Source organism: Copidosoma floridanum, unplaced genomic scaffold (assembly GCF_036245765.1).
Source record: "Copidosoma floridanum isolate Cflo_tuat_1 unplaced genomic scaffold, Cflo_Japanese_pri ptg000056l, whole genome shotgun sequence".
NCBI classification, from domain to species: domain Eukaryota; kingdom Metazoa; phylum Arthropoda; class Insecta; order Hymenoptera; family Encyrtidae; genus Copidosoma; species Copidosoma floridanum.
In genome coordinates, this window is record NW_028321933.1 from 131347 (window position 1) to 147978 (window position 16632).

Here is a 16632-nt window from a genome sequence, read left to right on the forward strand (position 1 = left end):
TTTCTCTACAATGAGGCATATCCAGAATGAAAGCCATGTATGCCATACATTGGAGACCTAATGTAGTGTACAAACAAAAAAAAAAAAAAAAAAAAAAAAAGAAAAAAGTTATGCCTCAGTATTTGGGAAAACACAGCTTTGTTCAATTTACTCTAAGCGTTCAGTTGAGACAACTCCTTGACTTTTCATTTTTAATGATGTTAATTATTTTTAGTAGACGAGTTACTTGTTTCGAAGTTCCTTGATTGACTGCATATTGTGAACTATTTTCTTTCCTTAGTATACAGCCAGAATAGTTGAATTTTTCGCATGTAGTTTCTTACCTAAGGTTTTAGAAATACTTTTAGTCTTAGAAATAGTTTTAGAAAGTTTCAAAAAGTGACTTGATAAGCTTAATCGTTTAGCTGGAAGAAAGTTATATTTCCTGCTCTATTGTAAAAGAATTTGCTAGCTCCAAGACTTTGCTAGCTTAAAGTCTTTAAAGATTGTGTACCACAGCGAGTAAGTTGTATTGGAATGAAGACTTGATTTTTGTAGATTCTTCTTTTTTTCTTTTGTCTTATGTAAACAAATTATTTTTTTACCAGGATACATCATGGGAATAATGCAACAAAGTTTCTAATTCTCTCTCATTTGTAAAAATCTGCATTGTTTAAGTCCTAGTATTTATAAAGAACAAAGGATTCTACTACAAAGAGATAACCTAAAGCAATCGAAGAAATTCCTCACCAAGCTTCACTCGACTAAGTATGGCTTAACATCTTTTTCCTTCCTTTTTTTTCACGTATTATAAAAACACCTTGACATCGTTTTCTTTTTCAAAGAAGACAGACTTCCTTCTCGTCTCTTGCAATTTTATCTTTAAAGAATTGTGACAATGTACGTCCATCGAAAATGTTTCTCTACAAAATACGACATTTCTCGTTGTCAAAGTAGTGTCAAGAAATTTTGTACATAAATTTGATAGCAATGAACATCCGTTATTACTACACTGAGGTGGCTTTTTGTAAAGTTGACGATTTGAACGAGTTATATTTCCTTTGTTTTCAACACTCACCCGCACCTGAGATATTCCATGGTAACTCTTTTTATACAGATCCTCCAACAGTAATTATTGAAGGTATAAAATCAAGTAATGTCAGATACGCACAGTTTCATCAAACATTAAAGTTCAAGACAATAGTTTACTAGACATTTTTCTAGAACAAAGACCGTACCTAAGCGCACACTAGCATGTATCATTAACAAAGTTAGCCACGAAAATATTGAGTACGTGATATAACAGGTATTAATTATAAACGATAGTGATATCACGAACGTGACACATACAGTAGCAACATTAGGAGCCACATCGTTGTTTATCAGTCGCTTGAAAGACTTTCCTCAACCAGCAGCAACGTATTTGTATCATAATATTTGAAGAAAAATGTCCGATAATGAGGAAAATGAGAAGATGGATTTTATTATGCGGAATGATGAAGAGTCTCAGAAGTTTGGCGTCTCTTTCTGTGGCCGTGAGGTTCATCCAATAACCTGTACCAGCAACGCCACTGAAGAGACGAGGCAATTGGACCTGAAACGCAGCAAAGATCATCGCCTTTTACCTGATAGCAAAAAGGTATGGGGATTTTAAAATTGCATTTCCATACTTAATTTTTTCTAAGATTCTTTCTCAAAACTGAACAAAATTGTGGTTTTATAAAAAAAGGTCCTCCAGAAGGAGTTTGGTCGCGCTAAATATGACAAAGACACAATTAAGGTCATGGTAAGTATCAAAAAAATTTTCTTTGTTCTTCTCTTTATTTATTTTTCAAACGTTTTATGTTTTGCAAGGGTTGTCCTCGAACTAAGGAAAAAAGTCTATTAAGATTTTTGTATAATCCGGGAGTAGAGAAAATGTTTAACTTTTGCAATTCTTGTAACAAAGTGTAATTAAAATGTATGCAGTAAATCTCTTGAATAAGCTATTAAGCAGGTAGATAAAGCCACGAAAAATGATAAATAAGAAATTTTTTACTACAGCAAGAGTAATTAAAAAAATTTTGTACTATAATTATGACACATAAAAATTTTTTTTTGGGGCATAAATACACCAGCTTCTTTTCGTATTTAACAAGTAGTAAAAATTGACTAAAGTATATGCTGAATTTTATTTATAATTCTATGTTTTCATCACAGTGTCAAAATAGCTCAAAATAATTTGATCTTTATTTGATTATCTTTTGATTGCTGCTAGTCAGACAATAGAAAACCTATTTTTCGCGCAGTTATAGAGCAAAAAAGTTCGAAAATTGCTATTCAAAGTTTTAATTTTGCAAAATTATTAATTTTAAGATTTTACAATCAAAAATTCTTTAAAATTAATAATTAAATACCTTTGGTATGAATTTTTTTCTCCTACAGAAAGGCTGAAACAAATCTAAGAACGAAAAGTCATGAAGAACGCTAAGAATTTTAATGTGGTGGAAAAAGCAATTTTTTCTTTCTAATTTCAACCCCAATTTTTGAGAAGATTCAATTTTGCAACATAAATAAATTGTAGATATTTTCAAATACATAGTTCATTTTACTGGTATGCAACACATTGCACTTAATGGAGTAAATTTTCATACGAATTGAAAAATATGTAACTGCTATAACGTGTTTTTAATGTTAACTATTAAGAGTTTGTGATAATAATGGTTTATCTCCAACTGTCTTCCAACCTGAAACAATTTGTTTCATTTCTGTAGAATAATTCTTGTTATTGATTTGAGTTAGTATTTGTTACGTTCATTAACGATTACTATAAAAAAAAATATATATATACATATATATATATATATATATAAAAATACCTGAAAACTTCGACGTACTATGCATTTGGTCGTCTGCTTGCTAAATACAAAACTCATATCGTTACACAAAACCATATTATGATCATTCACTACATTTTTTTAAAAAGATTTTTCATTTAATTACATACATTTAAAACCAATACATCTGAAATTTCGTCATATTATGTGAAATACATGTACAAATAACAAACGATATTCTACATTTTTCGTTTTTTTGATTTGGGAAAATCATCACTGTTGCTTTCACTAATATGATTCTCGTCTGTGTACAGAAAATTTTTGAAATTATTTTTCATAATGTTACTATTAACGATTTTAACTGTCTTATGCTCTATTTTCTGGGTTTTAAGATACCGTTTTTTTTTTAAGTACGGAGTAAGTTACGGAGTACTATTAAAAGTCAGTCCTTTTGTTCAAGTAATACTTTTTTTTCGCTGGTGCTTTGTAGATTGGTCGTGCCGTGCATGCAAGACAAAGTATTTTTAATGAATTTAGCCATATTTTTTTACTTGCACGATTTTTCTTGCTACGATATTTAAACGATAATCCTTGATTACTATTTTTATGCAACTGCACTTTTTTCCTCATCGTTTCTTATATTTACAAGAAATATGTTTCACAAAAAAGCGGATGCAAACTGGTAACTGAAGAAAAAGCTGATTAAAAAGATACACCGTAAGAGACAGCACCTTAAATAAGGGTTTTTTTACAGGAACGTGGTCCAAAGTAATTGGTAGGGAACCTTAAATTTTCGTACGTGGAAAAAAAAATCTAATTTTTTTTATGCATTAACGACTAAATGCATGCAACCTTTTGTTCGAAAAACAGTACAATAAGTCAAAGTATTCAAGTATAACAGTTGGTTTTATGCTGTTAATTTATGTAAAAATTACTAACTGTGTAACTGTAAAAATGAGTTTTTAATTACTGTTGCTGGAATTATGTCGTTGAATTTTTTTTTTTCTTCATGTAAAAATATATCCTATAAAGTGAAATTGGTTTCCACACATTCAAATGTGAGTCGTCAAAATGATAATATTTTTTTTTTATTACAAATTTAGTTTTATAAAAGATTAAGGTCAAAATTAAAAAAAAAGTTTGTCTCAACATTGAAGCTTTTCGCTATCCTTAATAAAATTCATCTGAAAACTTTGATGCAGCAATACTATAAGGTTTAAGGCAAATAAATTGTAAAATAATAAATTGTTTTTTGAAATCATTTTTAATGTTACATAAAAATTATTGAGCATGGCTTACGATTTCTTAAAAAAATACGGAATTCTTAACTTTGAAGTAATGATATGCAAGAATGAAAAGATAAATATAATTTTAATATATAATTTTGAATAGCGTCTTTCGCTATCACTTTGTAAAAAATAGGTGTTAGACAACCTTAGCACCACTTTTTGGTAGATTATCGAAAAAAAACAAATTATCTTCTGATACTTCTGCAATACAATGCTCCTAAAGAAAGTTACAAGCAAAATTAGACAAAATAATCTATCAGTTTTAACTGTCTTTTCAATAACAAACAAAGCCGGTGCGTTTATGCCCCAACACTATTTTTATATATAATCTGATCATAACAAAAAGCTATTCCAACAAATTTCGTCGTAGTTAACCTGTTAATTAGAACAATGATGTCATCTTTCAGGTCAGAGGGAAATCGATATTAGTTCAGGCTACCAGGAAAAATCAACTAAGCGAAGCCTCTATGACGTTTGACATTCCAGATCAGTGTGATTTGGAAAGAATTAAGGCAGGATTTCACTCCGATGACGTCTTGTATATTCGTTTTCCTTCAAGGAATGAGCCAGATGTTAAAGTATAGACAATTAAGAACTTTAAAATTTTAAATAATTTATTTTCTAATCGAAAAAAAAGAATATGCAGAAAATAAAAGAATATAACGATGTCATTTTTTTATTTAATGTTCCTTGGTCGAAAAGTATAAATAACATTTTTAGCAATTTTTGTAGTTCCAAGCTCATCAATAGAAAAAAAAAAAAAAAAAAGAAAAGAAAAAAAAAAATACAATTAATAAAAAGAAATCGTTGTTAGCTGTCCATGAGTTTATATAAGTTGATGAAAAATTCGTAAAAAAATATAAAGAAAATACGGATACCATTACTCTACCTTGCTTCGAGAGATAATATAATTTTTGGAATTCAATGATCGAAACAAGGTGCTGCGATTAAAAAGATGCTAAGTCAATTGTCATAAATAAAAGTCTTATTTATATCTAAATTTTTTTTATCGTTTTATTATTAAAGCATATCCTCATACATTTCTAGCATGAAAAACATGTTATTTCTAAATTTACACTAAGTATCACAATTATTTTATTTGCAATCAACATCAAAGTATATTTAATCAATGTACACCAATAAGAAAATTTCTGGGTTCTCAGCTTTTCCTTTTTAATTAAATAAAGTCGTAAGGTCGTTTTTTTTCATTTGCAATGTTTTTACCAAATTAGTCACATTTTGAAATATTACAAAATTCTCAAAGTAATGACACACTGATTTTTTTGCGATAAATGGTACCTGCGTTAGATTAATGGCTTATTCACGCAGTTTGTATTTTTCACCATCACAGCCAATGCTTTCTTATGGGGTATGAGGCCACGTAGGGCATATTTGCGCATTTCTGTATTGAGAGTAAACTAAAAAGTTTTTTCCATTATTGTATAATTTATTGCTTTGCTTGGATTTCCTGATTATCTTGATTTTCTTGCATGGTTTTCTTACTAAATGTAATACTAAGTGCGTGTGATACTTTTCGAATAAAAATATTATTAAGCTCATGATAAATGCACTTATTTAAAAAACAAGCAACATGCTTCTGACGAAGAACCGTACACCAGAGGTTCTAACGAAGAATCGTACAGCTGGAGGTTTCCAACAAAGAATCGTACAAGCTACTACTTCCCAACCAAGAAACATACACACTACTACTTTTAGACGAAAAATCGTACACTCAACTACTTTCCGACGAAAACTCGTGCGCTCAACTACTTTCTGACGAAGAATCGTACACTTAACTAATTTCCAACGAATAATCGTATAACTCGACTACTTTCCGACGAAGAATTATACACTTAATAACTTTCCATAGAAAAATCATACACTTAATTATTTTCCGACGAAGAATGGTACACTCAACTACTTCTAGATGAAGAATCGTGCACTTGACTACTTCCCTACGAATAATCGTTTACTCAACTTCTTTCCAACGAAGAATCATACACTCAACTACTTTCAGACAAAAATCGTACACTCGATTATTCTTTGACGAAGAATAGCACATGCCTTTACTATTATTTATTAGGCACGACTGATACTCAGGAGTGCCTTAAAGTTTTTCCAGAGCAAAAAGTGTCAGTACCCTCGAAACTTATTGTTTCTGTATAAAAAATATTTTGGTAAAAAAAAATTGGGATCGTGGACCTCGGCGTCATGAGTGTATATATCTACTGGGACTGATACTTGAACATGCTAATTGTAGATTAGATTCTAACTATCATTTACACAACAAAGACCATTCATAATACTGTTTTCATACCTTAAGCGTTTTAAAGTTTTACTGTGACTTCGGTACAAAAGATATTTATCATCGACGCGCTTCTAAACACAGGGATTACAACGTTTTTCACAGGTTACAGTGATTGTCCTACTTTAGTGAACATTGATGGGCATACTTTGTTTTTCTAATTAAATGCACAGCAAACACTTAACACCTCCCGTGGTGGACGCATTAACAGAATACAGAATATCAACCTTTGTCGTGGTGCCATTATATTAGTATGTGCCGTTGTCTTTACTTGCCTTCTTCTCCAATAGTTTAAATTATTGTGCATCATTTTCTCTTATGCTGGAAAAAAAACGTGATAAATATTTTGGTAACCTACAAACCTTTACCCTACGAACAAAACTGAGTTTTTCATGAAAAGTTATTATTGTAGCGAGCCAAGAATAACTGTCAAGTAAAAAATGTAGTCTATACGTATACATATACTTACACGTATTGTAATGAAGTACAGGGAAAGAATGACACTTTTGGTATCAAAAAATGTAATACATTTTTTTAATGCACATTTTGAAAACCTTTTTTTTTCATTCCCCATATTTTACATCACAAGAAAAATACTTTCAGCAATCGATTAAGTTGATTTAATATATACTCTTTCAACCGTTTTCATTCAATCAAATTTTAAATTTTTAAAAAAATATTTTTATACATTTCAAACTTTTTTCGTCATACTTTTACTTTAAAAGATCGTGCAGAGCTTCTTGAGAATAAAACAAAGTGCTAAACACGGGCTCCAATTCATTTTGTTCAGTGTCAGAAAAATGTGAGTACTCGAAATTTGAAGTTAGAGCGTGAATTTTATAAATTTATTTATTTTTAAGCTTTTTTCCTACTGATAAGTTGGACCACATCTTACATGTTAAGGTTCTAGGAATTTAATTTAATCTTACTCTAAGAGCTTTATTTATATGTTTGAAAGAGTTGTTACGAGCTTTTGTGGAAAATTTTTTATAGTAATATAGAAGCAATATTGCTATTTTTAATGCACGTATCTTTTGACCTGAGACATCTTTTCTAGACATCTAGCTTAAGTTTTGTTTTATTGCCCGAAAAGATGTCTCAGGTTAAAAGTTACGTGCATTAAAAATAGCAATATTGCTTCTAAAAACCTATATTAATTGGGACGATTTTCCGGTATTTTTAGCTCTAGAATTACGTAACTTCAGTTATGACGTATTAAAATGCCATCTAAAATGACCTTTTGAAGTAAAATTATGATTACAAGAGTGATAAAATTAGTAGAATTTGTCTTACAGTTTCACTTTAAAAATTCAAATAAAGCTTTAAAAAAGGGGCAGTGACACCTACATTGCTTGTTATAAATTCACGTAACACTTGACCTGAACCATCTTTTCGGACATTTCAAAAAGGAAATCAAACCTCGTATCATGTACTTACTGTATTCTACAACTATGATGAATTTTCCACTAACTTTTGTTGCTAAATCCCTGATTGTACGAACATGTGGAAGCACTGAATTTAAAGTTTTTGTTTAAAATTTTCAAATTAATTTAGAAGTAACCGCCAAAAACAGCTCTGTAATAAAAAATTCTTGAAATTCACGCTTTAATCTCGAGCTTTAAAATAATGCTCTCAACGTTTAATGCCTTAAATTTTTCGGGACACTAAGCAAAAAAAAATGAAAGTCCTTTTCCACTACTTTATTGTCTATTCTTAATAAATCCTGTACGATCTTTCGATGTAAAGGTATGATGGAAAAAGTGTATTGAAGTTTTTTTTTTTAATTTCTTGTTTAGTTTACAAAAAAAATAAAAAAGTTTAGTTTTCTACTTTGATAGCGTACTTTAAAATTTTTTTTTCCCAATTTGCAGATAAGAAAAGTGTTGTTATTTGCCTGTATTTCATCATATTCTGAATCGTATTTATTATCTTATATACATACTTACATACATTTTTTTTGTAAACAGCTCTACAAGTTGGCGTTGAACAACTTTCATCAGAACCACAGACAGCAACATCAAAATTTATAAGGAGAAAAGTGAAAAGGAGACATTTTGTAAAAAATATTTCTAGAAAACGACAAAGGAACCAAAACACTTGGATTGATGCACAGTAAAAAAAGCACATACTGAAGGTGTAGCTGGAATCGGACGAAAAGGGCCAATAACGGCAAAGGAGATGCAATTATCTTGTAACTGTCGTCTTAAATGTAACGAAAAAATAACCGAACCTGATTGATTGAATGCATTTAATCAATATTGGAATTTATGTGATAAAACTAAACAAAGAATGTGCCTGAGTAACTGGATGTCTCTGAAGAGTAACTATTTGAGTGAAGAAAAGGCTGGAATAAAAAAGGCTATCGCAGCAAAGGTTTTTTATCAATATCAGTTACCATCTTTTACGGGAATGGTTTCGGTTAGCCGTGAAATGTTTTTAAATACTATTAGTAAGTTAAATATTTTCTAACGTTTAACTGTAATCGTACCATTTGTAGATTTGTTAATTTTTAAGATATTAGAGTTGTACCAATTTAGAAAAATCGTCATACTTGATATCACTAATAGTATTATCATGAATTTTTAAGTTTTGCCTTAAATAATTATTTTGCAATTTTCAGACTTTCAATTTTCCTTAAAAATCAAGAATAAGTACACATGCAACAGAAATCTTTTACCTTGATATCTCAGAGAACGTTAAAATAGCATTTGGTGCATTTTTGGCCCATATCGTTAATTTGTAATTTCATTATGTTGTTTAAGTCCCTATACTGTGCTGTTAGCAATCTGTTAGATTGGCAGGTACAAACATTTTTAAAAAATATTCTACAAAATTCATTATTTTTACAGCTTATTTAAAACACTTTACAAACACAAATAATATTACTTCAATACATCCCTTTCTATCGCAGCATTTAAAAAAAATATCAATTATGAACTATTTTTTCATACCATTTTAAATGCATTGTTTTGGGGGTAGCTTTCGTAGTGTTTTTTACGAATGCTTTTGTTTATCGATAAAATACAATACACATTTTGTTGTAAATATCAAGATTTTAACAGTACAAGCCGCTTTAAAAAAAAAGTCGAATGCTGATGCGACAGGGGTTATTGAAGATGATCAGAGAGGAAAACATGAGAACCGACCATTCACGTATTCAAAGGAAATGCTGAATTATGCACAAGAGCACATTAAAAGTTTTAATGCTGTTGACTCTCATTATTGTAGAGCTAACAATCAAAGGCAATACCTAGAACAAGGTCTTTCTCTATCCAAAATGTATCGTATGTATGCAAAGGATGTTGGAGACAAAGTTGGTTCGGATAATCTCGTGAGTAAGCAAAAATATGAGGAAATTTTCAGCACTCACTTTAACTACGGATTTATCAAACCAAAAAAAGATTTGTAAGTTACTATTTCAATTATCGAACTGTGTATGCATTGTATATTATATTACTATCAGACTTCGTTCATCCGGTCATTAAGTGGTACGTTAAAATATCTGTATTTTGTTTACGTTAAAAATTAATATTTGGTAAGTTTTCTATATTTGCTAGTATAACCGTTGTGAGCTGAGGATAATCAATTTTTCGGGTCGTGATTAATTTCATACAACAAAATTTCTGGAGTATTGCTACTAATTAAATGCCTGTGCTCTAAGGCATTTTTGAATTGTCCTTAGGAGAGTAATATTCTGCATAGTATATTCTTAAACCACGTTATTTGAAGAAACTGTACAGAAAAGAATATAGCGTTTTAGACATTATTTTTTCATTTGCGGGTTTCTCTAAAATAATAAAAATGTCACCATCTTGCGGTAGTAACAAATTGGATACATTGATTTATTTTAAATTCTGCTACTTTATAAAAATAAGACTGGGGGGCTGTAACCCCTAGACGTTTACCGTAAATACCCTTAATATTTGATACGAATTTATATTTATGATTTAAGACAAAAAATCAAACAATAAGCTCTTATGATACTAAATTTTTTTTTTTTTTTTCAATTTACAAAATAAAACATTTGATTCCTTTTATAAAACGTGGAACGAACAAAACTGTTAGATTCACTAAGTAATCTGTATTACATTTACATTATTGTTATAGCTATATTGTCTAAAATTGATAATTGGGAAATTTTTTTTTCGAGTATCTAACAATCGCTGTCGTAGAATTAGAACATACTCGGTAAAGTTACTTTAATCTCATTATCGGTCGATCTTTAATCCCTTATTGATCGGTTGTATATTTTAAAAAGACTGTACATGTACCGTAGTTTGTTTTAGAGAAATTTTGTTTTTTTCGATAATGTAGACCCTTACTTTACAAATAATTACAATACATTTACGATTGATAAATTCCTCACACTAAAATATTTCTGTATCCACTTATAATCTTACGTGAAAATAGCTAAGCAATAATTAAATACAATTCAATCAATGTTGAGTAGTTTCTGAGACCGAAATTGAGACTGATTGTGAGACGTTAACTCAATCTTTTTCTTACGACGTAAAAATTAATAAAATTGATCGGGAAATAATTGTCTAATATATACAAAGTATACATTCCGTTTATGGTTAGGCTACATCTCTGAAGTCAACGTGTCTATCAAACTAGCGTAGCCAAGTCATAGGGCCGTAATAAAACTTACACTATGTTACTTTTGGTAATTATTAGCTGTTTCTTGCCAAAGAATTTTGTTTGCCATATTTATTTCAACTTGTGTCTAGTATTAATACAGATTTTTCATACTTGTGTCATTCAACTCCACTAAATAGTAATTTGAGGGTTATTTGATCTTCATTTAAATTATGGTGAGAGTTTCAATTATACACTTTCTGAAACAAATTACAAAAGATTAGTTTTCAATTCGTCATAAAAGTGTCATCACCACTAGGGCTATTTTTCGGCTCAAAAGACCCTAAGATAGCCTTGGTAGAATGGCACTTATGTGCTGAACACTGTTTTTCCTACCGAGGGTGCAGTGAACAGCCAAATGTCACGAAAATCACCTCGAGGTCGGAAAAAAATTTATGGTATTGATTAAAATTTTTCTTATTAAAAAGGCACACATTAATAACCTAGATGATTGTTAAAGTGCGAAAAAAGACGTATTATACCTGTTACAGTAACTTTATCAACAATCTTTCTACCTTACATTAAAAATCTAATATTTTCGGCTTGAGAAAAAAATTCCGCCAGTGAATAAATCATTCTACTGAATCATGCGGATAGCAAGTACTCAAAACAATTACAGAAAGAAACGATGTATTTACATATTTTTAAATACGATCACAATATTCATTAAAAACACTCCATTTTGTCTTTTACCTTATTACGATAATTATTGTTGTAATTCTTGAAAATACAATATATTAGTTAATACAATAATCGAAGAAATAAAAAACAATTGTAACTGAATTCGCCAAAAGAAGGAGGAAACACTTGAAACGCAATTGTTGCATGGAATTTCACTTAAAAGTAGAACTATATTTACTATTATTTTCTCTGACACGGTGTGCTGAATAATAACACTGTGAATAAAGTCTCTTAGTATTATAATCATGTACGATTGGCCAATGAATATTTGTATTAAAAAACTTTGAATACTATGATCTACTGCATTGTTTCAGATGCGCTGAGTGCGAATCCTTTAATTTGCTATCACAAGAAGAGCAGGTCAGAAAAAAACCGTCCTTTGACTTTCACATGCGCAATAAATCAGAAGCTCGCAGACTAATAGAGTCTGAAAAACAAAGGTCTTTAAGTAATTCAACTGTTTGTTGCGCTAACTTTGATCTGCAAAAAGTTGTATCGACATCACGCTCAGATATCTCAGTTATGTACTATTATTCAAAACTGAATGTATATAATTTTACTGTTTTTGATCTGGGTACCAAAATCGGACGGTGCTATTTATGGAATGAAACGGTTGCTGGGTGTGGATCAAATGAAATAGCATCAAATGTATTGCAATTTGTAAAAGGAAAGGTCGCAACTGGAACTAAAGAATTTTCGTTTTTCACTGATAATTGCGGAGGCCAAAATAGGATTCAGAACATGTTTTCAATGTACGTTAAGGCTACTAACGATTATAACATAGCAATAACTCACAGGTAAAAATTTATTTCGTAAACTCCGTATAACAAATGAATTTGGTTTTTCTGAATCCTGAATGGAATCTTGTGAGTGCGTTAAAAACCTGTCTCCATTTCTTATTACTCATCAAAAATATATAAATATATATAAACAAATGTATAGGACAAATGTATTCTAAACAACTATTTTCTAGCATCTTTTCGAAAGTTATTCTGTTTATCAAGATGTATTTATCAAGAATTCTACGAAAAATCTGCCATTTTCGGTATCAAAAAATAAGGTACAATTTTTTAATAAGCATGCCTTTGGAAATACGTTTTTTTTATCTCAGGTATTTTTTAGAACAAAAAATTTTCTGAACAAGCGATCCAAGTCTCAGCACATACTATTTTTTCACTTTTTTCGTTATTTGATACTCAATTATTGTTTGAATTTCACGATTTTTTTGACTTTTTAAATCATAATTCTGTCCCCAAAGGTCGGAGAGAGTTCCTTAAAGAAGGAAAATAAAGAGTTTGAAAAAAGCTTTGATTTTCACTCTTGAAAAGTCGTAAATAGTGACCAACATCAATAGTAATTAACACTTAAAGCTCGATAGGAGAAAAACAATTTTACCAATTTTATTGAATATATCATTTTGTAAACTCATTTTGTTTGTAACTTCTGACGCTAATCATATTTCTCAATAATTAAAAAAAAAAAAATCAAAGCTTATCTTGAAAGCTTTATTTTATTTTTTTTGGAAGACTTAGTTTTTCGATTTTTTACTTTAATTGCTCACAGCTGTGGTAGTGTGTTAAAATAATTTTCACGTTTCTGATCGTAACTCCGCTCCAGAAGGTCGTACAGTCTTTTAAAAAATTAAAATCAAGCTTGTAAGATAAGCTCTGAATTTATTTTTGAATCATTGAGAAATGTGATTAGCGTTAAAAGTTACAAATAGAATAAGCTTACAAAATGACAAATTGAATAAAATTCGTAAAATTGTTTTTCTCCTATCGAGCTTTGAGTGTCAATAACTATTGATGTTCGTCACTGTTAACGACTTTTCAAGAGTGAAAATTAATGCTTTTTTGAAGCTTTTTATTTTCCTTTTTCAAGCAATTTTCTCCGACCTTTCGGGACAGAGTTATATGATTTAAGAAGTCAAAAAATTTGTGAAATTCAAATAACAATTGAGTATGGAAAAATAAAAAAAAGTGAAAAAATAGTATGTGCCGGGACCTGGATCGCTTGTTTGGAGTATTTTTTGTTCTGAGAAATACCTGGGACAAAAAAACGTATTTCCAGAGGCCTACTTACTTAAAATTTTACTTAATTTTTTGATACCGAAAATAGAAGATTTTTTGTAAAATTTCTCGTATACTGGTTATTTATATAGATTGTGTTTAAATTAACAAAAAATAATCATTTGTGCGCCGCGGGAGTCATTGTCTTCATCTTGATCCTGGTAATCATTTAGCCAACTGAGACACTCTTGTTTGTATCGTGGAAAGAGCTACACCATACATAGTAAAGGAATTCAAATAGTCAAAATTGTCTTAAAACTTAACTGTACTCTTGTGGCCATAACTTTGCTAAACATGTAGTTACAATATTTTTTTCAAAACTACCTGATCGTGCTTTAAAAAAACTTAAATAAAAACACTCTTTGAGTTTAAATACTATTCAATGGTTGCTCAAATTACGGGCAATACAATTTTTGTATACAAAACCTCGCAATTGATGAAATTGTATTTTTTCAATCGTAATTTTAAAAAGTTTAAGACTGTTGACCTGAATATCATTTAAGACTTCACTGCAGCAGCTCTGTTGAAGCTCTTTAGATAATAGTAGATACAAATACTGCTACTATATTTTTAGCCCAACGGTGATGAAATACTTAAGTAGCACGATATTTCGAAAAAAATATTGTTTCACTTAATTTGTTGTAGAACAGCTCTAGATTAAGATATGTTTGGTTGTGACTACTTTAATACCGCTACAAAACTCATGTACAAAAATTTAATTTTCAATTATTTCAAACCATAAGTTAAGAGCTCTGGTTACTTTTCTTTTTTCCGCGGGCAGAAAAGTTTTGGCTCCTTACGCCCTCGGTAAGAAAAACAATATACGTGATTTGGAAAAAAATATGTAAATGACTACCCACGGCACACAGATTTTCGTGTCTTAGAGATGTGCTATACTCAAAAACTTTTTCATTTATTATTGCGTCTAAGGATTATAAATGTTTTTGGAGAATTCATATTAATAAAATAAATAAAAACTTATAAGTGCCCTGATCACATTTTAGAAAGCGTTCTCACAAAACGTTTTTTATTTACTAATTTTAAAGTGTGCAGTAACGTGTGGAATGATGTAATATTTTAGTGTATCGTACAAGATGACACATTCCTTACATTTAATTTATTGTATTTTTTTTTTATCTAACATAAGTATTAAAATTATTGCAGTATAAAAAGTACAATCAATGTATTATATTGATAATACAAGATCTATTTTGCAGTTAGCAAAAGTTAAATACGGTATTATTTTTTTTTTTTTTTTTTGACCAAGCAAGCTTTAAGTATCATCCATTTACCTATAATGATGAATAGCAGTCTTGTATTGTGCATGCATGAAATCTTTTTTTTTTCATTTTTGATTCGTTAAAGCGTTTAAAATTTGTTAATGAAAAATTCATTTTCTAACGCAGGTACTTGGAGGTTAGGCATACCCAAAATGAAAATGACTCGATTCATGCTCAAGTTGAGAAATATTGTGAATATAAAACCATATTTACTCAAAATGAGTGGGCATAACATATAGAAGAATGTAAAGTCCATGATCCCAAGTACGCATTAAATCAAGTCCAACAAAGTAGTATTTACTCGTTTGAGGACTTATCCGAAAAATTCATTTGGAAAAATGTAAAGATTTCTTGCCTTCGTGAAATTTCAGTTGCTCCAGGGACAACTTTAATTCAGGTGAAGTATGATTTATTTGATGCACCTAAGAAAGTCAACGTTTTTAAAACCAAAACACTTGTTGAAGACGTAAAAAATCACTGCTGAAAGGTTGCTTATAAAACAAAATTACCATTATCAGTAAAAAAAATGACTGATTTAAATTTAATGTTAAAAAAAAAATAGTCCCACCCATATGTATTTCAGACTTTGAAAAAATCCTTTTGAATGACAACACTAATCGTGGATAGTTTGTTGCAGGAAAATGTTATTTTCTTTTTATAAATTACATAATAATCTATTTTACATTATCTTATAAGTATTACGATCATTTGTTAAACGTTTTTTACTATATTTCAAGTAACCGAGTGGATGTAGGATGTCAATTGCCTTCCCTCCCTCAAACACCCCAATCAAAAACCAAATAATAATACATATGTTTTAATATAATATGGTATATGTCCTAAATTAGTTATACCAATGAAGGTATATCAACAAAAGTTTCCTATGTAATAACGTTATGAAGTACCAATCATATGTCGAATATCTTATACGATTCGAAAAATAAAACCTCACGTACTCAAACGTTATTTTGCGATGGATTGTATGGTAAACGTATTTGCCACTATTTTTAATTGATATTAAGTATATTCGATAAATATTATTAAAACCATTATTGTTTAAAAATGTTATGTATTTCGCTCTAAAATTTATTTTAAAAAAAAGTATTTTTGTAATTTAATGATTTAAGGTTTGAATGAAAATCAATAAAGAATAAAATTTTGTTCATACAAATATACTTCATGATTTATTATTCTTACAAAATGGTTTTGTATTTTATTATAAGGCACGAAGTAAAGAATGAAGCAAAAATTAATCTCACGCCAAATCAGTCTAACCAGAGGAGAACCGCTCCTCCAGGGCCTCCCTAAAAAAATTTAATAAACGTTATTTGTATTCACAATTGTTAAAAGTCTCTTAAAGTCTTTAAGACTTATTTAAAGCATCCTCAAGCATGAAACATCAAAAGTTTTCCGCCGATTATAATGTACGAGCAAATAGAGAAATGAGTCATTGTCTTTACAATCGCAAAAAAACCCGCCAGGCGTGAAAAACCACAAGTTTTCCGCTGATTTAGGTATACGAGAAACTAAGAAAATCGATAAAAAATTCATTTCTTTCCAAACATTGACTTTATT

General features: G+C 29.8%; 1 protein-coding gene across 1 annotated transcript; it reads left to right on the top strand.

Moving 5' to 3' along the window:
* Positions 1-1351: 1351 nt before the first annotated feature.
* LOC149373038 (uncharacterized) lies at positions 1352-4772 on the top strand. Its single transcript, XM_089597994.1, has 3 exons — positions 1352-1618; positions 1709-1765; positions 4492-4772. Exons 1-3 carry the CDS (start codon positions 1427-1429, stop codon positions 4666-4668), a joined length of 426 nt encoding a protein of 141 aa, XP_089454120.1. The 5' UTR covers positions 1352-1426; the 3' UTR covers positions 4669-4772.
* Positions 4773-16632: the final 11860 nt, after the last annotated feature.